The 27,425-nt window shown below is 41.8% G+C and overlaps 2 protein-coding genes across 3 annotated transcripts in view; both read right to left on the bottom strand.

The window, feature by feature from the left end:
- Positions 1-2,698: 2,698 nt before the first annotated feature.
- The window catches only part of LOC131255917 (disease resistance protein RPM1-like), a 96,530-nt gene continuing 71,803 nt past the window's right edge, over positions 2,699-27,425 (bottom strand). The window contains exon 3 of the mRNA XM_058256860.1: positions 2,699-2,918. The gene's annotated coding sequence lies outside the window, so the exon portion shown is untranslated. The remainder of the gene's footprint in view (positions 2,919-27,425) is intronic.
- Positions 4,677-27,425, bottom strand: part of LOC131255918 (disease resistance protein RPM1-like) — a 32,918-nt gene continuing 10,169 nt past the window's right edge. For both annotated transcript variants that reach the window (XM_058256864.1, XM_058256863.1), the window contains exon 4: positions 4,677-7,883. In XM_058256864.1, coding sequence (XP_058112847.1) covers positions 5,071-7,827 — 2,757 coding nt within the window. In that variant the 5' untranslated portion in view covers positions 7,828-7,883 and the 3' untranslated portion in view covers positions 4,677-5,070. The remainder of the gene's footprint in view (positions 7,884-27,425) is intronic.

The raw sequence follows: 27,425 nt of genomic DNA, 5'->3' as shown, positions 1-27,425 counted from the left end.
AATGCAAGATCATAGGTTTCTCACCATCCGTTTGTCCCGAAATTTCATACACGGCCTGAAGAACATAAATTAACCGTACATGTAGAATTTCGGCCGTTGTATCCTGGTGGAAGTGGCCTAATGGATAGATCATCCCTCAGAATCATGATTCTGGGCCCACCTGCTGTTTGGATATGCTTCATCTCCGGTCTCCACGGTCTAAATGATGTGACAGAATGGATGGACGGAGCGGATTTCATATATACATCATGATGGACCCCACAAGGAGCATGCGAGTGCATAGACGGTGCACTCCTGTGGTGCACCGAATTCCTACAAAGGGTCAGCCACCGCTGACCCGCGTCCTCTTCAAAAACGCAACAGCGTTTACACGGCCAACTCCGGTTTTTGACTGTGGGACCCATCCATCATATATGCTGAAAATCTGGACCGTCCAAGGTGATAAAAGGGGGGTAATTACCCTCGCCTAGGTGTCAGAAACTCAGAAGAAAGTGAGAATTGCAATCCAACTGTCCAAACGGAAGATGGACGGCAGTGAGAAAACTCTTGTGGGCCACGCATAAAACAACCAAAACCGTCCATCTCCAACCAGAATTCCGAGGAGAATCCAACTGACGGAGTGGATTTCCTCTCCAGCATCGTTCATGGCCTCCACCAACATCCCAGCGCAAGCCCTGTTGCGCGCAGCCGGGACTTCCGGGCCGTTCCCTGATCAAGACAGTGATCGGATCAGCAATCCAAACCGTTCATTCTCATCAACAGGGAGCCATGACCACCACCAAGAAGGCCGATTTTGATTTTGGACGATCAGTCGTCCAAAATCTCAAGCCAAACGCGGGTTGATCACGAGTCCTCCGCCTGTCGCTGCGAAAACCGTTTCAGTCCGACTCCAACACGGTCTCTGGTGCGTAAGACTTCCGCATGGAGGACGGAAATTGGGCTCGGACGACAGTTCTGTATAAGAGGACGGAAGAAAGAAGAGAAGGGGGTGCTCGGTTTGGTTTTGAACGTGAGAAAAACAGAGGTCGGCTGGAGTTGGGGTCGGTTGTGGGTTTTCTGCTGGAGTTGGGCTCGGTCGTGGGTTTTCTGCTGTAACAGAGAGAGAGCTGCCGGAGCGTCAGGGCTGAAAACGAGAGAGAGGAAAGATGAGAGGTTAAAGATAAGAAGTTTTTTTTCCTTTATTTTTCTTCTCTTTTTCGTTTTCTTTTTCTTTCTATTTGTTTGGGGTTTAGGCCAATCATGAGTGGCTAAACCTCTTAGCTAGGGCTAAGAGGTGAAGCTTGTGGCGAGATGGGAGATACTATTTCCTGCTTTTCATTCAACTGAAGTTGATTTGTATTAATGGAATATTTTTTTAGTCTTTAAATGGTCTGTTGTGACTGAAATTACAATGGGTCTGCAACGGCTTTGAATATCTCTTTTTCTTTCTTTTTTGGATGTTTATGACGTCAGGAAGCCCTGTTGTTCACCATCGTCTCCTGGGCATGGTTGGATGATTGTACCCTTCCTAACTTTCATGTACTTTTGATTGGTTGGTAATTAGTTTAATCCTGTTATTTGCTTCGTCCCCTGGGCATGGTTAGATGATGGAATCCATTCTAATTCATATACCTTTCATCTCTTGAAAACCAGATCAAGTAAGTTCAGTTTAATTTCCATAATCCTTAATGCAGGCATAAGATCTCCCTGATCTCTACAAGTGGATCCTCTGAATCCCTAGTCTCTTCCTCTGAATTCCTTAAAGTTTTAGATAATTATTCCACAACTATTCCTTAAATTTCTATTTGGTTAGATCATATCTTAGTCTAGTTCTATTTCTACCTAGTTTCAGGAAACGTACAAGTTTCAGTTCCTGTGGATTCGACCTCGGTCTTACCGAGTTTATTACTATATCACAACCCTATACTTGGGGAGTGAACAGCCTCAGCCATTTAACCACTCGAGGGGAGGGAAGCTTGGAAGGAGTGATCATACACAGCTGCGCGAGGAGCGAAGAAGATAATTGATTGAGGGACCTATGGAGGGGAAGCGATGGGCTGATCATCTACTTGAGATTGTCCCTTGGCCCGTAGGTCCTAACACAAGGTTAGAATTCTAACTCTTCTAGAGTGGTATCTTATTGATGGCTCAGGCTACTCGGAAGGAGGCCTTCTTCGCCCTCCACCTAAGCTGTGCAGGAAAGGCCCAAAGCCAATCCTAGGGAATAGTAAAGCTTCTTAGGGTCTTTTTGTCTAGGTGTGGTTAGCCCGCATCTTCATAGACATGCCTATTTTATCGAGCCTCTCTCCAAGATAGTGCCCAGATCATTATGCCTTTCATGCGGGTCAGAACTTACTCGATAAAGAATTTCGGTACCTTAGAACTGCTATAGTTACGTTCGCCGTTCATCGAGATTTCGGCCAGATGTCTCTCATCATAACATGAGCTTGTAAAACTATAATAGATGAAGTAGATTTTACATGAAAATCACTGTGAGCCCCACATGGCTTCATGTTGTTGTAGGAAACTCATGTCAAGTAACTTAATTACAAGGAGATGGAAAACAAACAAGGATTTCTAATTAGGAAAAGAAGAAAAAGAAGAACTAAAGATCTTCCCGTTACAAGGAGAAGAAAAATAATAGATGAAAAAGTATGCATTACTCAAGTTACCCCATCCACGATTTCCAACTCCATCTCTTAAAAAATAAAATAAAATAAATACTCCCATGGTGCTTTAGGAGCCTACAAGTCTCATGCCACAATGAACTACAACCAATACAAGCAACAACATTTTTAAAACTAGAAATAAGGAATGCCAAAGTGACAATGTCACTTATTGAGTTCTAAAATAGTAGCTAGAGAGCTAGAATGAGAGTCAAAGAGATATGACGCTTGCTCTTGATGTCCATCACTATCCACCTTCTTTGTTTGCGGGTCCTACAAAAAAAATAAAAATACAATCATATAAGAGAAAGTTTCAATGGAATGCATCCAATCCATTGTTGGACGCAATTCTCTTCCAATAAATGTATGCTTGAAAGTAATCATGAACCAAAACATAAATGTAGGGGTGTACATCGAGTAAAACCCTCAACTCGACTCGGCTCGGCCACTAGCTGACCTTAGCTCAAACTTGGCTCGTCTCAGTCCTTGAGCCTGACTGGCCAGCTCAGCTTGGTTCGGTCAGTAGCTCAGGCCAATTCCAGCCGATTTTGATCCAAGGTCAAGCCGACTTTGCCTGTGCAGCATTTCCACAAACACCTGGACTGCACCTTCAAAATCCCATTGTTTGTAAAACAACAAAAATGGTTTTACAGGTATTTTATCAAACACCTTTTAGACAACATAAAATCCAGGAAAAAATGGGTATTTGTTTCATGTACATACCTTCCTTGCCACCAGCCACACTTCGTTGAGTCATTTCATCAAACAGTTGATGAGCAACATCAATATCAAAGTAACCGAATCACTGAACCGGTTCGATCCGATTTCAATTCGAGCTGGGTTCAATCCAAGTTGAGTCGAGCATGGGCCAGGTCGAACTTGGCTCAAACTCATTTTCACGCTAAAAAAATCAGCTCGACTTGGCTCGAACTTAGCTTCGAACTGAGTCGAATCAAGCCTTTTCAAGTCGAGTGAGCTAACCGGGCTAGCTTGGTTCGTGTGGACCTCTGCATAAATGCATGAACTTAGAGGCACAAGGTGTGGCCCACCAACGCTTTGGACTGCACTCATTTTTGGGCACACAAGAAGGTGCACCTGTTAAAGAAGTGGATCTTGTCCGAACAATATGGTCGGCTCTATAGAATTTTGACGTTTTACCTTCCGCATGTAACAGGATCTGCAAAGGATCTCTGAAGGAAGCGGATTGCGTACCGAGTAAACTCTGTGGGGTCCATGATTAATGCATTTTATCCACTCTGTCCATCCAGTTTACTAGATAATTTTAGGTCTTAAGACTAAAAATGAAGGTATATGCAAAGCTCAAGTAGACTACACCACAGGAAACAGTGTGAATTGAACGTTTGCCTTCCAAAATTTCTTGGAGGCCACAGTAGTTTTGGATCAAGCTTGTATTTGTGTTTTCCATTCTTCCATGTCTGTGTGATCTTATGAACAGGTTGGATGAGTTTTCCCATCATCTATATCTGTGTGATCTTATGAACAGGTTGGATGAGAAATAAACATCACTGTGGGCCCTAGAAAGGCTTCAACGGTGGAAATTATTATTTCAACTGTTTGGTATTGTATGGTCCACTTGATCTTTGGGTATTCTTAAATTTTGGACTCAATCCTTAAAATAAGCTGGAAAAGTAGATGGACGGCATGGATAAGCCACCTACATCCACTTTGTCGAGCATGACCCAAAAATGAAGCAGATCCCAAGCTTAAGTGACCATAACAGAAGAGAGGAAATAGTGGTGATTGAAAGCCAACCGTTGAGACCTTCTTAGGGTCCACGTAATGTTTATTTATTATCTAACGTGTTGATAAGGTCACATAAATCTGAACGAAGGGAGAAGACAAATATCAGATTGATCCAAAACTTTTTTGTAGCTTGCAAGAAGTATTTTAATGGTGGGCATTCAATCACCACTGTTTACTGTGTGTGGTCCAACTAAACTCTTGATCTACTTAATTTTTTGGCTCATGCCTTAAAATGAGCTGGCAAAACGGATGAACGCAATCGATAGAACACACAAATCAGGTGGACCCCACAGCGCCCAACACCACCCAATCCGCTTCCATGTTAAATGTGCATACCATCTGACCTGTGCATCAAGTAAAAGAAACCCATGGTGATGGGATGCCCCAGGATCATGCCTATCTAATCACCTGGAGGGGCCATGCCCTAAAATGAATGGTCAAAACGGATGAATAGCTTAGATATAAGGAACATACAAAGCTTACTCCTTGTAATTTTAGAGGAACCGGCCTCCCTGAAACAACAGTAAAAATTTCATTTAAAAAAGAAAAGATAAAGAAATGCAATTAAAAAAAAAAAAGAAAAAAGAAGAAAGAAAAGCAACAGACAGAACAAAAATATAAAGTGTAAATAGGAAGGAGGGAATCCACTAACTCTTCAGAATCATGACAAATCCCGATAAGTATTTGTCTGAGTGTCTATATATCGTATGAGTGGGATGTGGCGAATGGAATCCACTAACTCTTCAGCTCCATCCTTTCTGAGCCCCTTCAAGAAAGCCTCCGACATACCACACAGGTAGAGTTCTTTGAGGTTAGTGACGTGTTCGAGCCACAACGGCGCCTCCACTAATTCTTCGCAACGTCTAATATATAGCTCTTCAAGGCTAGACATTGCTCCCTTCTCCACCCTCACATTCTTCAACCCGCTCAACTCAAAGAGCCATAATTTCTTAAGTCTTGGATATCCCCTACCCTCGCAACATAACTCTTTTCCATCATAAGCTCGATCTAGATAGAGTTCCACCAAATTGGGCAGAGATTGAAGGGCTTTGAGTGGATCATCCCTCAATTCGGACCATCTCAGACAAACTATTACCAGATTATGAAGCGAGGCAATCCATTCAGGCAACTTCTCCAAACGCCCTTTCAAATATAGACGTTGAAGAGGTAGCGGAGGATGCGATAAAGAATGCAGGTTGATAACCTCTTCCTCATCCATTGATGTCACAGAAAAGGATTGAAGGTGATTCATTTTCTCAATGGAAGTGCATAAATCATTCCCATCTTCCACTCTTAGCTTGTTAATGCATAACCTCCTCAGTTGGGTGAGATTCCCCAGCTCTCTAATGATGCCACTCTCTGCCTCTATGAATGCCAATTTCTGTAGGGATCTCATGCTCCCGATTCCAGCAGGCACCTTAATTCCATCTACAGTATTATATGGCAAATAAAACCCGTGACAATAGCGGTAAACCAGAAGGTGGCATAGGCGCTTGAGCTTGAGAACCTCAATGGGCAATTCACGTATGAAAGTGCCCTTAAGATTCAATGTCTCTAAGTTCTTTAGCCTCCCCAACGAACTAGGAAGCTTCTTGATCTTTGTATTCTTCAAGCTTAAGTATCTCAAATGCAACAAGCTCGTGAGATCATCAGGAAAGATTTCCATGGACGTGTTTTCAAGATCAACCACCTTCAACAACCTTAAGCCGGAAAATGAAGTGATTGCAGGGGCATTAGATAGTCCTTCCGCACCAAAAATGAACAACGAGCGAAGGCAGGAGAAGGCATCAAATTTTGGAAATTTCTCATCTTTATAAATGGACAGACGCCGGATTCTGTTATATGGCATTGTGTTCTCTTCAACAGAAGATGCAAAGAAATGCTCCTCCCTGAATTTTGGAATAATCATCTCCCGCACAAGATCATGGATGCGACAAGTGACCACCTTCCCATATAATTTCCGTTTTGCCACTTGAATGAGATTTCTAGCGATGAGCTCATTGAGGTAACCTTCAGCAACCTCTTCCTTTGACCTGCCTACTTTTCTTTCTACAAAACCTTCGGCTATCCATAGGCGAATTAGTTTCATACGCTTAATCGGATAGTCTTCGGGGAAAATACTCAAATACAAGAAGCATGATTTCAGGTAGTAAGGCAAGTCATTGAAACTGAGCAATAATATTTTCATCATTCTTCTAAGACTGTTATCGCTTTCAAACTCTGGCGCAAGGCTACGGTAAATCTTCTCCCACGCAACATACGTCTTGTCCTGCATTGACAGAAGACTACCCAATGAAACAAGCGCAAGAGGCAGTCCTCGGCATTTTTTGACGAAACTTTGAGAAAGCTTCTCCAATTCCTGAGGACAGCTGTTCTCCTCGTTTGATTGGAACGCCTTCCTGCAAAAGAGGGACCAGGCATTTTCTGGATGCAGTGGCTGAAGGTTGTAGATGTGATTGGAGGGTCCGATGGAAGAAGATGATGCAACGTCACCTTTGCGTGTGGTGATCATTCCCCAGCTACCATATTCGCCAGTGGGCAATGCATTGCTTACGAAATTCCATACATGTGCATCCCATACATCATCAAGAACAAGCACATACCTTTTTTTCTGCAAGTAGCTCCGTAGCACTTGTATGAGCTCGACCTGTGTCATCGCGTCTAATCCTTGTGGAGATGGATCTTTCTTCCCCTCGAAGAATTGCTTTATCATTCTTCGAAGCAGTTCCTCCGGTTTGAACGATTGGGAGACGGTGATCCAAGCATATGTGTCAAAACGTTGTTTCACCTGTTGGCTATCATAGACTTTCTTTACTAGAGTGGTCTTACCTAGGCCACCCATCCCGACCACTGAAATCGTTGAGAGTCTCGAATCTCCATTCATTAACCATCTGATCAACTGACTCCTTGGCATGTCGATGCCCACAAGATCAGCTTCCTCAATGAAAAGCGCATTCAATCTAGGATCATACCATTGATCACTCATGTTGTTTGAGCTTGAACCTTGCTCTATTCCATTGAGAGTGTAAGCATCTTTTCTTTCTTTAATCTTACTAACTCGGGTTTTGATATCTCGTATCGATGATGCAGTCTTATGGCGCACCATAGGCTGCCTGATGAGGATATGAAGAAAATCGATGCATCTCCGAGCACCCTGCTGCTCTTGTGCTTGGCCGAGCATGAACTCGTCAAGAACATCCTCAACGTCATAAGCCACTTCTCTTATTTGTTTCACCCATGTCTTGAGGCCTTCATCGGTATCTTGTCTTGCATCGGCATCCCTTAAGACGGATCTGATGCTTTCAAACTCATTTATGAGTTCACGGACTTCTCCGCGGACCCCCTTCAACGACTGCACTTCATTCACCAGCAAAGGCCCCAAGTATTCTATTAAGAAGTTCACAGCACTCTCTGCCATTTCTTTTTCTTCTCTCTGATACTTCACGTTTCCTTAGCTTTCAAAGTCCATCACACCTATTGGACAAGGAAAAGGAAAACTATCTTCAATTATTTAACAGGATGGCATCGTCCTCTCAATCTCTACTTTTTCTTTTATTAACATTTAATACTGGCTCATGAATAGTATGGAAAACCTAATGGATGGTCAAGATTGATGAATATTTGACTAGACTATCATGTACGGAAACGGATTGGCTACTCCCCATGCCACCAGCCAATGGCTGGTGGTCGGTACTTTGTTGGCCCCACCATGATGTATGTGTTTCATCCATGCCGTCCATATATTTTTATATATCATTTTATGGTATGAATCCAAAAATTAGGTATATCCCAATCTCAATTGGACCACATTACAGGAAACAGTGTTGAATGAACATCGACCATTAAAAACTTTTTGGGGGCCATAAAAGTCTTGGATCAAGCTGATCTTTGTTTTATCCCTTCATCTGGTTCTATATGACCTAAACAACAGATTGGATATCAAATAAACAGTACATTGGGCCATATGAGGATTTTAATGGTGGATATCCAATCATCATTGTTTTCCTGCCGTGTGGTCCACCTGAGATTTATATCTCTCTCATTTTTGGCATACAGCCCTAAAATGATCTGTAAAAATGGATGAAATTCATATATCATGGTGGGTCCCACAGAGCACCGACCATCAGCCACGGGAGATCTGCTCCCATCATGTACGCTGCTGGCGCACATTAGTGTTCCTGCTTTTCACAATATATTGCCATACGTTGACATAATCAAATGTATCCGGATCCTCTGCTTGCCAGCTTGCCACCAATAGGAAATCTGATTGAACCAAGTCATCACATACTGCGTTTAATGCAGCAGTGCTGATCATGTAAGCGATGATGTGGAACAATCGGGATGAAGGACAACAGAAATTTACGGTCCGTGACAAGCAGGAGAACCTGACTGTTATCCAATACGTGTTAAATAATCAATGTGCTGAAGGCACAGTAAGTCCTAAGCAGCCACTTCTGATTGATCCACGTAGTTCTCAAGAAATTCGGTGGCTTGAGTACCTCCAATGCTCAAATGCGCCACACTAGAGTAAATAGTGAGAATTAGATGCTACTGTTGAAAACTTCTTCAGCCACGTAAGCTTTGATCAAGCTGATATTTGTGTTTCCTGGTATTTGTAACCTTAGGAAGAATTTAGATGGAAAATAAATTTCATGGATTTGATATTTTGCCACTACAATGGTGTAACAAAAAGGCATGAGCAATCCAATCCTAAGACTTTATAGTACAATGGTGTACTAGAAATAATGAATCTCACTATTTTACATAGAATCAGGTATATGCTTTAGCATGTCAAATTACCAAAATTATTTTAGAAAGAAGCTGTGTTTCGCTTGATACTTAATTAATCTATTTCTTTCAGCTCTTTTAAATAGAGATGTTGCAAAAAGCATATAGATCATAAAATATGTTTCCTATGAACACTTAAAAGGCGTTTAGTTGCCTATCATTTGTGCATGTTCTAAAATATAAGCGGTCCAAACTTGATGACAAGGCAAAACAGTGTATCTTCTTGAAATATACAAATGAAAATTTTGGCTAAAAAAGGTTATGGGATCCAATTGACAAGAATGATCAGAAGCAAGGGACATGGTTGTAACGTTCTGTAAAATTTTGCATAGAAACTCTAGTACATAAGCAAGTGAAGCCGTCAGATGGTCGTAGTAGTCCAACTTAGTTCCTTAATTATACTATAAATGATGGATTTAAGGAAATTGGAGTCTAACAATCGTTCCTGCACATCACAAATAGGTGGGTGGGTGAATTTAGACAATTCCTCCACTTGTTGACACCCACAAGGAGTCTCGGGAGTTAATATACTCCATAAAGACCCAAGTTAACTAAATTAGGGCTACAACACATGTTCTAATCTATTGGTCTCAAAATTATAAATTAGCATTTGTTTTACCATACTTAATGTCCATTGCGAATATTGAGCCAATGAGACACCTCGGATCGCTCAACTTCAGCCTACAAGTCAGGCGTATGAGTTGTGCGGTTACCTTAGTTAATTGCCTAGATTTAAGTGAAATGATCACCTGACCCATTTTATCAAAGTTGTGAACTTTGGACCGTCAGATCATGGCCAAACATGGAGCGTCGACTTAAGATATTCCCCTACGCATATCTGTATAGCTGCGCCCTCGATCAACCTATGGTGATTGTTGAACTGATTTTGGGACCTTATCCATTGATCAGCATGTCCGATCGTCAGATGACTATGTCCAAACATAGATCCCCTAATGGGGCACCTGTCCCCTGATTTGGATCGACTTGCGCACTTTCCTGTAGGCTCTCATGGTTCGAAACCACCCCCATAGGGTTAGTATAATGAAGACTTAGCATTTGGAGCCATTTGTGTACATTCCGGTATTATAAATACCCTTTTTATTCACACCCCCTCTCCTCATACGAATTTTCATACCCTAGCCTTGGGGAGGAGAGAGAGAGAGAGAGAGAGAGAGAGAGAGAGAGAGAGAGAGAGAGAGAGGAGAAAGGAAAATTGCATGTGAGAGGGAGACTGATTGTGAAGGTTGCTTCTTTCCCGTCCGATTAGTGATCTAGCCATGACCAAATCTACGTTGGATCTCTGTTCGCAATCATTGAAGGTAAACTTCGAACCTAGATCCCCAAATCATGATGTTAGGGTTGAGTTTTTCTAAACAGTACAAGGCTTGTTCAAATCATTTAGGTTTCGATGACTCTTTTCAAAATCCTACCTTCAGGAACAAATCCAAGTCGGGCGAGCTCACGCAAGGTGCAAATTATTTTCCTAGGTTTCTATTTATCAACCCTTGAGGGTGATAGACTATGATCCCTTTTGATTTTGTAGAAATCCTTAAGTCAAGTATGCCTTAAATGCTTTGCTATAGAAATCATTGTCTGTGTTTATAACAGCTCGTACATTTCAGTACTCGGGTGTTACCGTGTGAGCTAACTTAGTATAAATACCAACCTAACTTACTTGGACACTCACATTCATTCCAATCTAAATTTGACCATTGAAAGTAATCTCCATCCATATATTAAGTCATTCATCCATTGATCTTCAAGATAGATCATCGAGTCATCAAAGAAACCTAATTTAGGATTTGAACCACCCTGTAGGCAATTTAACTGCATAGTGTCTATCACAGGCATTAGATCATGTGGTCCACTATTTGTTCATCTTATATCATGGTCATTAACAATCTACTTAAATTTGTACAAATCCAACAATACAATTATAAGACCAATCACTAATTTAGATTAGGAACCTATTTAATCGCGAGCTCAACCATCAAATCATTCGTCCTAGATTTAAGAGTCTAAACAACGAGATCTACAATGTTTCGTCGATCATTCCCACACTTGATTTCCCTAATTCAACCACCAGGTTATAAAATCAACCTTTAGGTCGCAATTAGACAGCCCTAGAAACCATTGAAATTGTTCAATGTGGACTATAAAATGCCTTAACCTTAGATCAACTTAAATTAAGATCCAAATCACTAGATCCACCGTTTATCAAGCCATGTCATTCAATGTTGAAATCCATTACATAGGCAGATAATCCAACCATCTGATTATAGTAACAACCATTAGATTTCTTCTAGGATCGACTAAGAACCCTTAGGCACCGTGAAGGTTGGATCTGAAGATGACTCGATCGTCGGATTGACGAGAATCTGCAAATGGGGCCAAAATCAAGTCACGGGGCCCACCTAAGTTTTGGATCTGCCTGGTTTTTGGTCAGAGGCCCTGGTGGGGACCCTTAAAGCAAATAGATGGAGTGAATTTCGTCCAACATCATTGTGGAGCCCACAATTGGCTGTGTAACATAGTGAGTGTGCACCTGTGGTACACCAGACTATAGGCATGGTCAAACCGGGTTTGACCCATGGTTTCCCGTGAAGAGAAAGAATTCCTCCCTCTTTCGTGTTTTCGCCAGCAAGCGAACGAATGTTGTTCAATCGTTAAATGGGCCACTTTCAAGGATAAAGAGGATGATCCAAACCGTTCATCTTGTTGGCCATTCAAATCCGACCAAACCCTCGCCCTTCCTGCACATCGAAACCCATGTGCATGCACACGATTTTCAGCCCAAACCAGACTTGCGTGTGGTCGTATTTTTGAAACTGGAAATCTTGTTTCGTCTGCTGCCAGCTATTGCGATCTGCATGCCTCTACTCCTTTCCATCTCAACCTTCCATTTTAGACCATCCCAGCCCCCCATTCACTCCGCACTATGGGGTTTCCATTGCAATAAGAGAGTCACCGTAGAATGTTGAAACCAAGATCCATTAAGTGAAAATGCTAATAACTGCACATTTGGTGGGTCCCACAATGATCATGGGACAAATCCACACCATCTATACGTTACTAATTATAAGATCAACCACTCGATGATGACCCACCATTAACAGTTAGGTCATCTTCTTCGTTTGATCAGGAAACCCATTAGCTGTTGGTAAGGCCCATTCATTGATTTAAGACGTTCGTTAGGGTGGCCATGGTCTTAGAAATTCCTCCCTGGTGACTAATAGGGGCCACGCAATCAGAAGCCACAATCATTGTCTCAAATTCGATCGGTTGAGAGCCGTTGGCTCATAGCTAATCTGACGATTAAGGGCATCTAGAAATGGATTAGTATAGCCTATATAGGCTACCCTTTTAGGGATTTCCTTCTCAGAAATAGAAACCAGAGAGAGAGAGAGAGAGGGTCATCGCTGCGTCGCATTAGGGCAAGACAAGTCGTGGTCCGAGTTGGGCCGAGCCTAGCTCCGTCCTGGTTCATTGACAGGGTGAGAAAAGGGAAGGAGCAGGAAGGAAATAGATGCGAGTGAGAGAGAGAGAGGGCAAGAAGAGGAAGATAGGGAAGGTGGTGAGACACAGAGAGAGAGAGAGAGAGAGAGAGAGAGAGAGAGTGTGTGTGTGTGTGTGTGTGTGTGTGTGTATGTGTGTGCGCGCGCGTCACCACACCAGCTCAACTCGAACTAAGTCATGAACTCACTCAGACTCAGCTGGGTCAAGTCCGAACCTTGTTGGTCGTTATAACAAAAGAAGAGGAAGAGAGGAAGGAGAAAGAAAGAAGAGGGAGAGGGAGAGAAACGAGAGAGTAAGGAGAGTGGATCGAGCTGCTAAGTGGGGTGCAATTCACATCGAGTCGAGTCGAGTCAATAGTTGTATGGCTGACTTGCTCAACTCAGTTGAGTCGAGTTAAGATGTTGGATATGGGTTGGGCCTAATCTAGCCCATCCACTCTATTGGGCATAGTAGGAAAGAAAAGAAAAGAAAATGAAATGAAGAAAATAGAAGGAAAGAGAAAGAGAGGAAGAAAAAGTAGAATCGAAGAAGAAGATGAGAGAAGATGTTGGCTTCGGCTCCTAACTGAGTCGAACCGATTCCAATCCTTGTATAACTGAGTTAGTAAGTTACGGACTCAATTTTGAGTGTGTTTTGCTTTAGGTCTGGATCATCAAACTCAATAGTTAGCAGGGTGTTTCTCCCTCAAACCCAATAGACCGATGTTGTGATTGTCGGGTCGATCCGAGTTGGGGGAGCATGAGGTGAGTTGACCCGGTGGGCTAGCTGAGTTCAATGACATTGGAGTATGGATATCAAATTGAGGTCAAGTCAAGTTACAAATTGGATTAACGCGGTTGATTTGATTCTAAGGGTGTGCACACTTCCTAGCGATAATGTAGGCGATTCAAAACATAAAGTGATGAATTTTTCCCTTAAGCTTTCATCTTCAATGTTATTGGGTATTAAATGTGGACACATGTAAATTCTGACCTACAATTGCATATACATTTATTATTTGAGATAAGTTTGAAACCCTGTTGATGTCAAATAAATATTATATTACTGATTTCATCATATTAAGCTATGATAGGAAGAGGTCGAGCCCTTCTTAACCTTGAAAACAAGGGATGATCAACGAATCTACCCACCCCGACTCATGTAGCTGACTAAGGCAGAACTTAGACAATTGACAGTAGTTGGAGCTACATGGCTTACTTGCACCCAATGTCGGTTTATCTAGGGTTCTTCTTGGACAATCAGATTAGTCCCTTGCATGGCCCGATCGCATGTATGATTAATGTTTGAGACACATTGTGGAATCTGGGATACCATGTCGGCCGTCACCAAAGAGTGAGGTCATTCATGACCATTAGTGTGATATGGTTCGTTGAGACTTGGGGGCCAGACAGTGGTATGACACACTGTACTTGGGCTGTCGGCATACACTAGGGCGATGAGGTTGCCACATTGGTTAAACATTGGGTGACGAGCCTCCCTGTAGTGACCGGCTGGCACGTAAGAAGTACACGACCCTGTTATGATATTGATGATACGAGTGGTGTGCCTTCTACACATTGAGGTCAGGTGACGACCTTTACCCTAGTCGTGGCCGTCTCCGAACGATTAACCCTACTAAAAATCCGATTTAAGTATATAGAATTGATATAATGGAAACCCAAAATGGATTAAGTGATACTGGTGAGGAGCTGCGTAGTGCCGCAATGACCCATGTAATTCGGATAGAAACCTGAGATTCGACGGTGGTATCCTAGCTTCATCAACTTGCTATTTGAACTAAACATTAATAAACACTCGACTAATCATGCACTCCATAACATTTGTTGGGTTGTGCTTCGGGCCAACCATTACGCATATGTTGACGTCCTCACTAGTGATGGTGTTGACGTGGTTCTATATTGGTATAATTAAACCTCAGGTCATGCATACGCATTTCATGTTATTCATGTATTTAAATAACCAAATATAGGACTTTCATGTCATTCCTGTATCTATTTGATAACATATGAAACTTAAGTAAATAATAGCATTGAATTGATCACTCACCCCAACTCGGGACAATGTTTTAAAACACCAACCAAACGATTTCGTTGATGCAGGTGCCCTAAAAGAGGATACGCACGTTGAGTATATGGACTATACCGAGGAGTTCTTATACTTCCTGTGTGCGGACAACCAAATGTAAAGTGACGTTTTAGGACTACTAGTTTGGTTTCCTTTTGAGGACAAGGTCGCTTATTGCATTTTATGTTTGGACATGTATATTGAGTCTCTAGCTGGGTGCACTCTATAACTTAGTTGGATGTATGTATGCATGTATGGGACTTTTTTTTTCCTCGTACACTTGTGATAACCATGATATGCATTGTTTAGTTTACTTCTTACGCATGATCATGATACAATTGGTAGATGCTTAACCAAATGACATTTGTGAAAGGCTTAAGTGATACTCGAAATATCAGGGATCAAGTATGAACTCAACTCCTGAAATTTGGAACATCACAAGTTGATATCAAATTATGAGTTTGAGATTAAACTGAATCGTGGGCTAAGGCCTTACCATAATGAATACGCTGACATAGATATGATTTTAAAAATTAGTTATATTGAACCCTAGGAACCAACCCTAGATAATTGACTAGTGTGAACTCATGTGTAGAAAATTTAAACTTGGGACTTCCCTAAATTGATGTAATCTGGCCCGTAGGAGCATTAGTTGCTAGAGACCAATCATGGACTAGTACTGGAGTGAGTGGACTGAGGGGAATGAGGAAAGAGATTTCAAGTCAGAGAAATCCGGTGAGAGGTTGTTTGGTGCAAATTGATTGGGTAGGATGAAAAGTACGTTTAATCCATGAGTAATTCACGTGGGCTTTTTGTTAAATGCACCACACATGGGCCCACATTGATGCATGTGTTTATCCAAGCTACCTAATCGTGTTTCACCTTTCACGTGACATTCTGATCATATACATTTGTTAGTAACCGAAAATCAATTAAGATTAGGTAGTTAATTCCAACTATGTGGCACACTAAGCAAACAAAATAATATTAATAATAAATAATAAATTAAAATAAATGTCTGAAATTGAGACAGTGGATCATCTGGTTGACCCCAAGTCACTAGGGATGACCTGTTGACCTCAAGTTACTGACCAATGGGGGACCAGGGTGACCGGGTCAACCTTGTTACCACCCCGTCCAACTCGGGTTGCTGACCAATGGAGGACTAGGGTGACTCGGTCAACCCTGTCACCGTCTGAGTCGACCCTGGATGGCTGGCCAAGAAAGTGGGACAGGGCAACCCGGTCAACCCTTGCTTGACTTGGTCGAGTGGGTCCACATTAAAAATAAAAATAAAAAATTCTTTAAAAAGGGAAAGAAAGATGAGAAGGGAGGTCTTACATGCGGGGGCTGGTGTACCGCACACCAGCTATTTAGCTGGTGTATTGACGTCAGCAAGTTATGTGGGTCCCATCATGAGGTATGTATTATATCTGAACTGCCCATCTATTTTGCGAGCTCGTCTTAAGTTTTAAGACTAAAAATAAGACAGATCTAACGATCAAGTGGACTACATTGCAAAAAGAAGTGGAGGATTGAACGTCTACCATTGAAACCCTTTCAAGGTTCCTGATGTTTCAGATCAATATGAAATTTATTTTTCCTCTTATCTTTGTGACCTTATGAACATATTGGATGGAAAATAAAAGTTACGGTGGGCCCTATGAAAATTTTAACGGTAAAAATCATTATCTCCGCTGCTATTTGTGGTGGGTCCATTTGATCTTTGGATATGATTATTTTTTGTATTTACTATAAAATGACCTTGACAAATGGATGAACGGTGGATATAATAAATACATCACCGTGGGGCCATGTAACTTTGATCTCCTTTGAACGAAAACGGATTGGCTACTCCCCCTGCCACCAGCCGGCTGATGGTCGTGCTCTGTGGGCCGCAACATGATGTATGTGCTTCATCCATGCTGTCCATCTATATTTATAGATCATTTTATAGTATGAAAGAAAAAATGAGGTATATCTCAATCTCAAGTGGACAACATTACAGGAAACAGTGTTGAATGAACGTTGACTACTAAAATTGTTTTGGAGGCTATAAAAGTTTTGGATCAAGCGGATATTTATTTATTTTCCCATCATCTGGGTCTTTATGACCTAATCAACAGATTGGATGTTAAATAAACAGTACAGTGAGCCTTAGGAGGATTTTAGTGGTACATATCCAATCATTATTTGTTTCCTGTCGTGTGGTCCACCTAAAATTTATGTCCCTATCATGTTTTCTATCAAGCCTAAAATGATCTGTAAAAATGGATGAATGGAATGGATGAAACACATAAATCATGGTGGGGCCCACAGAGCACCAACCACCAGCCACAGGGCTAGTGTCAGGGGAGTAGCCAATCCGTCTCCCCTCTTAACCATTCGTACAACTCGGAGCTCGGGGAGCGTCACCGCTCGTCTTCGCACGACACGTACCTACACCAGCTATACAGCTGGTGTGCGGTACACCAGCTAATCCGTTTCCTTTGCAAAAGGGGTTTAAGACCCCTTCCTTGCCATTTTCCTTCACCATTCACACCCTTCCTCTTCCCAAATCAAAGCCCACCTTCCCCAAAAGCTCTCCAAAACTCCCAATCTGATGTAGAGCGGGTCGCGGATAGTTTCATGTGCAAGATGGATCAGAAAAGGCCTAGTCGACGACATAAGTGATCCGAGCCGTCGAACCCTAGATCGGGCGTATCTCACAATCCGGAATGAGTTATCTGACGTAAAATATAGGATTTTAGGGTAGAACAAGCTACTTTAGCCAACCAACCCAGCTATGCCAGGTTGCGCAGCCTGGAATTGCGAAAAGCCCCTGGATCGACGGTCGTTTCCCTGTTTTAATTTCGTTTTTACTATAAATAGTAAGTTTTAGTTTGATTATAACTCTTCATCCGTCGGGCTTTAGGAGTTGCGCCCAACGTGAAAATAGCTTAGAATAATTAGAAGAACGATTTGGTGAAGCCAAATAGGACACTTACTATTTTTGGCCAAAAACCTTGCGCACTAGTAGACATCATGATCGTTTATAAATAGTAAGTTTACTATCTATAGTAAGTCGTGGATTCTAGGAGTTTTAGTTGTAGTTTGATTCTGATTTCTTTTTCATTGGTTCGTACCCCTATTTAAAGGGTTGTGAACTCGCTTTTATTCATTCATTAATCAAATTCGAATTTATTAGAATTTAATTCTATTTCCTGCTTTCTTTCCTCGTGGATTCGAGAAGTCTCTGTGAGGAGTCTAGAGAAGTTCCGTGGATTCGGAATAGTTATCCTCTTGAGGAAGATGGTGCTCGACCTCATGTCCTCCCCTGTGTCAAAATCCCTTGGAGGATTGCAACTCCTCTTCCACTGGCAATACCATTCAAATCGGTGGATAACATATGATCTACCTGACCATGTTCACAGGAAGTAAACCGTTTTATGAGAAAGTTCACATCCTGTGTTGTATGTGAACGTTTAGATATTAGGAGTCTATGGTATGGACAAAGATAATTGTGGTAATTACTTTTATGAGAAAATTAGAATGTTCACCTATGAATGTTATTCGGTGGATTCCAATATGAAAATCTTGTGTTGAATCATGAAGAAGGAAAAAAAAAAGCCGCACCTTAGCTGTCAGCCATTGAAGTTATCTTAAGCTTTGTTGGATGAAGAAGATGAATGTCTCTGCGTAATTCATTAGTTCATAATGAGGTATTCATGCTTCCTCTCTCTGTTTCATTCCACGCTGCTACTTTAGGTACGCGGAAAGCAAAGGATAGGATACTCAGCTTCAATTAGTAGGTAACGCCACGGGCACGACAAAGACATACATGAATGACAGTAGGGAGACTCGCTCCTACTGAAGTGACGTCATCACGTTTTGTGGGCCCCACTATGATGGATCTATTGTATCCACACCGTCCATCCATTTGGAGAGCTCAGTTTAGGGCATGAGACAAAAAATGAGGCAGATCCAAATCTTAAGCGAACCCCACCACAGAAAACAGTGGGGATTGAACGACTACCCTTTAAAACTTCTTGGGGCTACAGAAGTTTTCGATCAAGCTGATGTTTATGTTATCCCTTATTCCATATCTGTGTTAACTTATAAGCAATTTGGATCTCAAATAAACGTCATGGAGGGCCAATGAACAGGACGGATGACAAATAAACATCACTTGGGGCTCTAGGAAGGTTTCAACCGCAGATGCCATTTTAATCATGTTTCCTGTGGTGTGGTCCACTTGAGCTTTGGATATGCTTCAGTTTTGGGATCATGTACTAAAATGTGTAGAAAAATGAATGGACGGTATACATAATAACACATCGCAGTGGACCCATGGAATTTATTCAGCACGCTATTGCATACTGAGTTACCCGGTGTACAACCGGCGCCTGTACCACGAGAGCCAAGTAGCCGACAAAGAATCTTATTATATCTTCAATTACTCAAAGGAAAGCGAAGGAGCAAAGGATAGGTTTTTTTTTTTTTTTTTTTTCTTTACTTCTACGATGGAACCTTTTATGTGCAGAAAATTGACGGTACTCACCTCGAAGTTTGGGTTAATTACCTCGATAGCTACAACACTTTATATGTTTCAATGGCTATACCTTTTTTACGCGTGGGCAAGGAATAAACTCATGGGGCCATATTGATTTATTGTATAATCCATGCCGTCCATCCTTTTTACCGTGTCATTTTAGGGCCAAGGCCTAAATATTAGCCTGATCCAGAACTCGTGTGGGTCAGATAATAGAAAATAATGGTGACAATGGAACCCGTTGTTGAAACTTTCCAGGCTCACCGTGATATTTGTTAGAAGTGGACACTGCCTAAGTCAGGACTTTTTGGGCTCACGCCGAGCTGGGCGATAAGATGGACGGAACGGATCTCCCTATTGTTGGCCTCAGACTATTGTACCAATGACTATCCTTTCATTTGGTAGTAAAGGAAGTGAATATGTAACAACTGCGACCTGGGAAAACTACGACCCATATAACATGATAACTATGACCCTTACTATATTACATTCACGACCCTTACCACATTACAACCACGACCCAGGTATGGGTCGTGGTTGCCATGTTATATAGGTCGTGGTTTTCATGAGGAAAGGGTCGTAGTTGTTATGAGGTAGGAGTGTGGTTGGCCTGTTTTTCTTTCTTTCCCAATGTAAGTTGCGCACGAGAGAGGAAATCGGATTACTCGGTTGGGCCTACCTTAAATGTATGTGGTCTATCCACACCATCCATCCATTTTTCCATCTAATTTAAGGGGTTTAGCCCAAAATTGAAGCATATCAAAATATCAATTGGAGTATACCATGACCTTAATCTGTAGCCTTCGATCCATTTACACTACCAAAAATGGATCGTGGTTGTCATGGGTCGTAGTTGTCATGTTATATGGGTCATGGTTGTTATGTTATATAGGTCGTAGTTATCATAGGTCATGGTTGTCATGTTATATGGGTTGTGGTCGTCATGGTTGTGGTTGTCATGTTATATGGGTCGTGGTTGTTATGTGGTAAGGGTCGTAGTTGTCATGGGTTGTGGTTGTCATGCTATATGGGTTGTGATTGTCATGTTAAATGGGTCGTAGTTATCATATTATATGGGTCATGGTTCTCATGTTATATGGGTCGTGGTTGTCATGTTATATGTTAGATCTGTCTTATTTTTCATATTAAGCCTTAAGATGAACTCACCAAATGGATAAACAGTTTGGATATAACATATACCTCATGACTAGACACACATAACTTGCTGACTTCAATACAACAGCTATATAGCTGGTGTGAGGTACACCAGCCAATTCGCTTCCTCTGATCCACGTCCGTATTCAGGACGAAAACGGATTGGCTACTCCCCGCTGGTAACAACCCCGTGGCTGGTGGTCGGTGCTCTGTGGGCCCACTACGATGTATGTGTTACATTCATTCTGTGTTACATCCATTCCGTTTATCCATTTTTACAGATTATTTTAGAGTTTTATGCCAAAAATGAGAGGGATATATATCTCAAGTGGACCACACCATAGGAAAACAGTGCTAATTAGATAACCACTACCCATGACAACCACAACCCATATAACAGGATAACTACGACCTATATAATATGAAACCTGCGATCCATATAACCGCGACCCATATAACATGAAACCTGCGATCCATATAACCGCGACCCATATAACAGGATAACTATGACCTAAATAACAGGACAACTGCGACCGCGACCCATATAACAGGATAACTACAACCCATATATTAGGATAACTGTGATCCATACAACTGTGAACCATATAAAAGGACAACCGCGACCACGACCCATATAACAGGATAACTGTGACCCATATAACAAGACAACTGTGATCCATACAACTGAGACCCATATAACATGAAAACCACGATCCATACAACTGTGGCCCATTTGGGTCATGGTTTGCATGGATCGTAGTTGCCATGTTATATGGGTCATGGTTGTCATGGATCATGGTTTTCAACGTGTTCAATTTCTTTTATATCAAACCATTGTTATCATAGCTTAAGGCCCACAATGGGGTGATCTGATCCATCCACCTTGTCGGCCAGCTCAGCGTGGGCCCAAAAAGTCCTAACTTGGGCAATTTCCACTTCTAATAGACATCATAATGAGCCTAAAAACTTTCAACAGTCACCATTATTTTTTATCGTGGGGCCCACATTAATGTATATGTATAATCTATGCTGCCCATCCTTCTTGTCGTGTCATTTTAGAACTAGGGCCCAAATATCAGCCTGATCTAGAGCTAGTTTAGGTCACATAATAGAAAATAATGGTGACAATGGAACCCACTGTTGAAACTTTCCAGGCTCATTGTGATGTTGGTTAGAAGTGGACACTGTCCAAGTTAGGACTTTTTGGGCCCACGATGAGCAGACCGATAAGGTGGACGGAACAGATCACCCCATTGTAGGCCTTAGGCTATTGTACCAATGGCTATCCGTTCATTTTGTATTAAAGGAAGTAACATGTAACAACCGCGACCCATATAACATGAGAACCACGACCCACATAACATGATAACTACGACCCACGACAACCACAATCCATGAGAACCACGACCCATATAACATGAGAACCATGACCCATATAACATGAAAACTATGACCCACGACAACTACGACTCATGACAACTACGACTTATATAACATGACAACCACGATCTATGATAACTTTTGAACATACATCGAGGCCCACATTGATGTATGTGTATAATCCATGCCGCCCATCCTTTTTGCCGTGTCATTTTAGGGCTAGGGCCGAAATATCAGCCTGATCCAATGCTCATGTGAGCCACATAATAGAAAATAATGGTGACAGTGGCACCCAAGTCAGGACTTTTTAGGCCCACAACGAGCAGGCCGACAAGGTGGACGGAACGGATCACCCCATTGTGGGCCTTAGGCTATGATACTAATGGTTATCATTTCGTTTGGTAGTAAAAGAAGTGAACATATAACAACTGCGACCTATATCACATGAGAACTACGACCCATATAACATGATAACCAAGACCCACGACAACCACGACGCATATAACATAATAACCACGACCCTTACCATATTACAACCACGACCCATATAACATGACAACCACAACCCATGATAATTATGACCCATATAACACAACAACCACGACCTATGAAAACCACGACCCTTGTAACTTGACAAACACGACCCATATAACATGACAACCTCGACTCTTACTACATGACACCCACGATCCATTCCTAAGGCCCACTGTACTGTTTACTTGACATCTAATTGGTTGATTAGGTCATAAAAATACAGATGAAGGGAAAAAATAAAAATCAGCTTGATCCAAAACTTTTATGGCCCCCAAAAAGTTTTAAATGGTCTATGACACTCATTCAACAGTGTTTCCTGTAGTGTGGTCCACTTGAAATTGAGATATACCTCATTTTTGGTCTCATACAGTAAAATGATCTGAAAAAAATATATAAACGACATAGATGAAACACAAGCATGATGGTGGGGCCCACAAACCACCAAGCATGGTGGTCCATTTGCCCATTCGGGCTAGAGACTGGCGGGTGGTAGGACGCAATCTGCGTCCGTCCCGGAGACGGACGCGGGTTAGATGGAAGCGGATTGGCTGGTGTACCTCACACCGGCTATACAGCTACGGTATTGGCGTTGGCATATTTTGTGGGTCTCGTCATAAGGTATGTGTTATATCCAAGCCGTCCATTCATTTGATGAGCTCGTTTTAAGAACTTGGACTAAAAATAAGAAATATTTAATTGTCAAGTGGACCACACTGCAAAAATCAGTAAGGGATTGAACTTCTACCATTGGAACCTTTTCGGTCCCGAAGTCTTGAATCAATATGAAATTTGTTTTTCCTCTTTATTCAGGTCTTTGTGACCTTACGAGTAGATTGGATTGAAAATAAACGTTATGGTGGGCCCTATGAATTGCTTTTCCTCTTTAACGGTGAAAATCATTATCTCAGCTGTTATTTGTGGTGTGGTACATATGATCTTTTTATATGATTCATTTTTAAAATAATAATCTAAAATGATCTCTAAAAATAGATGAACGGTGTAGATATAATAAATACATCAGTGTAGGCCACGTAGCTTTGATCTACCTTGAACCATTCGTACAACTCAGGAGCTCGAGTAGCGTCTCTGCGTCAGACTCCTCGCACGGCGAAATCGGATTGCGTACTGAGTTACTCAGTACACTTTTATCGTACTGAGTAAACTCAGTTGGACCCACTGTAAATGCATGTGGTTTATCCACACCGTCCATCCATTTTTCCTTCTAATTTGAACTGTTGATCCCAAAATCGAAGTAAATCTAAAGCTCAAGTGGACCATACCACAGGAAACATTGTGGAATAATGATTTCCACCGTTGAAACCTTCCTAGGGCCCACAGTAATGTTTATTTGTCATCCAACCTGTTCATAAGATCACAAAGAAATGGATGAAGAGAAAGAACAATCATCAGCTTGATCGAAAACTTCTGTGGCCTCCAAGAATTTTTCAATGGTAGAGGTTCAATCGCACTGTTTCCTGTGGTGTGGTCCACTTGAGCTTTTTATACGCTCCTTTTTTGTGCTAAACCCCTAATATTATCTGTTAATATCGATTAATGGAGTGGATAAAATAAATAAATAAGGGTGGATCCCACAGGGTTTACTCAGTACGCTACGGGTACTGAGTTACTCAGTACGCAATCCGCTTCCCTCGCACGGCACGTCTCTGCAGCAGTAGAGACGTATGGGCTACTCCCCCAAGACTGGTCGGTCTCTGTGGGCCCCACTATGATGTATTTGTTTCATCCATGCCGTTCATCCATTTTTACATATCATTTTTTGGATAATGGTCAAAATGATCTCTAAAAATAGATTAACGGTGTAGATATAATACATCACTGTGGGGCCATGTAACTTTGATATACTTTGAACCGCTCGTACAACTCGGAGCTGAAGGAGCGTCAGTGCTCGTCCTCGCACGACACGCACCTATTGTCCTCGCACGACACGTACTTACAGCAGTTATATATAGCTAGTGTGGTACACCAGCCAATCCGGTTACGCGTCCCTCGCGTATTATATGGACGCTGGGAACCCAGGTGGGGCCCACTGTGATGTTTATGAGAAATCATCACCTTCCATCCGTTTTGTGAGTTAATTTCAGTACATGATGCAAAAAATGAACCTTATCCAAATCTCAAGTGGGCCGTACTAAAGGAAAATGTGATTAGGGAAATTCTTACCGTTGAAACCTATCTGGGTTCGACAGTTATGTATACATGCCATCCATACCGTTAATAACTTCATTCCTACTGAGATGAACTGAAGTCGCAAATATTAGCATAATTCAAAACACTTTTGGCCCACGAATACTTCAACTGTAGATGCTCAATTATCACGTTTTCGGCTTACTTGAGCTTTTGAAACGTTTAATTTTTGGCAACATGTCCTAAAATAAACTTACAAAATGGATAGACGGGGAGGATTTCTCACAAACATCACAGTGGGCCCCACCTGAGTTACCAGTGCAGGAACTTCACGTGAAAGTCTTTAGCAGCATATGCAGAGACAGGTTGAGTAGCGAGACTGGCTGCGGAAGTGATGTCACCAATTTCCGTGGGACCCACCATGATGTATGTGTTGTATCCATACCATCCATCCGTTTGGAGATATCATTTTAGGGCACGAGACAAAGAATGAGTCAGATCTAATCTATAGTAGACCCCACCACATAAAACAATAGGAAGAGTGACTCTCACCGTTGAAACCTTCCTAAGGTTTACTATGATGTTTATATGAGATCCAACGTGTTCATAAGTTAAGACAAACATGAAAGAAGGTAAAACACAATTTTGACTGAAAACTTTTGTGGCCCTTATAAATTTTTAATGGTGGACGATACTCTCTCCACTGTTTTCTGTTGTGGGGTCCACTCCAGCTTTGGATCTGACTCATTATTTGGTTCATACCCTAAATTTATATTACCAAATGGATGGACGGTGTGGATACAATACATACATCATGGTATGTCCCACATAACTTGGTGACATCATGATCGTTGCTGCATGACAACCACGATCCATTCCAAGGGTCGTGGTTCACATGTACAATGGACTGTGGTTTTCATCGACAAATGGTCATAGTTGACAACAATGATCCATAGTGAATGTGAACCACTACTATTCGAATGGATCCTGGTTGTCGACGAGTAAGGGTAGTTTAGTACATGGTTATCAGGTTGATGTAATCAATAACTTGTTTATTTTTAAATATTAGGAGTCGAGGCCCACTAGTGTGACTTTATTTCCCTTGGTGCGGTCCACTCTGGACTCGGATTTATCTTATAGCATGAAATAATATGGAAAAGGTGGTGAACGGCGTGGATTAAACATATACATCAAGGTGGGGTCCACATCACATGGCAAGCTCGACCCTTATGAACTGCACATGTCACATTACAACCATGACCCTTATGAACTGCACAAGTTACAGTACAACCACGACCCATATAACATGATAACCACGACTAATATAACATGATAACCATGACCCATGACAATCACGACCCGTATAACAAGATAACAACGACCCATATAATAGGACAACTGTGATCCATACAATCGCGACCCATATAACAGGACAATTACGACCCATATAACATGACAACTGTGACCTTACATCAACTAGCCCTAAAATGACACGGCAAAAAGGATGGGCGGCATGGATTATACACATACATCAATGTGGGTCGTAGTTTGCATGGGTCGTAGTTGTCATATAACATGCAACCATGACCTATATAATATGACAACCACGACCCATGTAACATGACAATCACAACTCATATTACATGAGAACCACGACCCATATAATATGATAACTATGACCCATTTAACATGACAATCACGACCTATATATATAACATAACAACCACAACCCATGACAACTACGACCCTTACCACATAACAACCAAGGCTCATATAACATGACAACCACAACTATTACGACCACGACTCATATAACATGACAACCATGACCCATGATAACTACGACCTATATAACATAACAACCATGACCTATATAACATGACAGCTACGACCCATGACAACCACGATCCATTTTTAGTAGTGTAAATGGATCGAAGGCTACAAATGAAGGTCATGGTATACTCCAATTGATCTTTGGATATGCTTCAATTTTGGGCTAAACCCCTTAAATTAAATGGAAAAATGGATGGATTGTTGCCAGATGTCTTAAATTTGGGGTTTTTTTTTTGCGTGCACGACTGGTTGAGGGTCTGGCTCGACCGGTCGTGGGAGCGGTTCGACTAGTCGAGCGCTGCTCGACTCAAAGTCCAGCAAGATCAATTCTTTAGTGTCCGGGCTGCTCGACTGGTCATAGGGCTTGCTTGACCGATCGTAGAGGTCCTCGACCGGTCGTGCAATCGGCACGACCAGTCGTGGTTACACAGATTCGTTCCGCGATTTTGTACGGATTGCGGATTTGAGTCGTTTCGCAACAAGGATGTAGAAGGGAGTTTCCTAAAACTATAAATAAGGGTCCCTGGGGCTATTCTAAATTATTAAAAAAAGCTTTCAAAAGGGTTCTAGGGTTATCAAAGGGTGTAGCAAGGGTGAGATTCGAGGTTGTTCGAATCAGGTAAGTCCTTTCTCTTGTAATTTCTATTTCATAGTGGATTTCTGTCGCTTTGTGCCGTGGTTTTTTCCCGCAAGGATTTTTCACGTTAAATCTGTGTGTTCTCTTGTGTTTGCTTAGTGCCATTGTATTGCTATCCTAGATCTAGATGTGTGTGATTCTGCAGCACAAATCCCCAACAAGTGGTATCAGAGCAATCGTTGGGGCACAGATCTGAATCTGTAGGATTAGTAATAATGGGAAACGAGAAGTTTGATATTGAGAAGTACTCGGGCAAAAATAACTTTGAGTTATGGAAGAATAAGATGATTAGTCTGTTAACCAAGCAAGGCGAGATTATGGCTCTTGAGGAGTGAAAATCTACCATGAAAGATGATGAATGGGAAAACCTTGATAGTAATGCTTTAGCCTCTATCCATTTATATCTCACGGATGAGGTTCTCTACAACGTCAT

The sequence above is a fragment of the Magnolia sinica genome, chromosome 9 (genome assembly GCF_029962835.1).
Source record: "Magnolia sinica isolate HGM2019 chromosome 9, MsV1, whole genome shotgun sequence".
Classification (NCBI taxonomy): Eukaryota; Viridiplantae; Streptophyta; class Magnoliopsida; order Magnoliales; family Magnoliaceae; genus Magnolia; species Magnolia sinica.
This window is presented reverse-complemented; position numbering and strand designations above follow the sequence as displayed.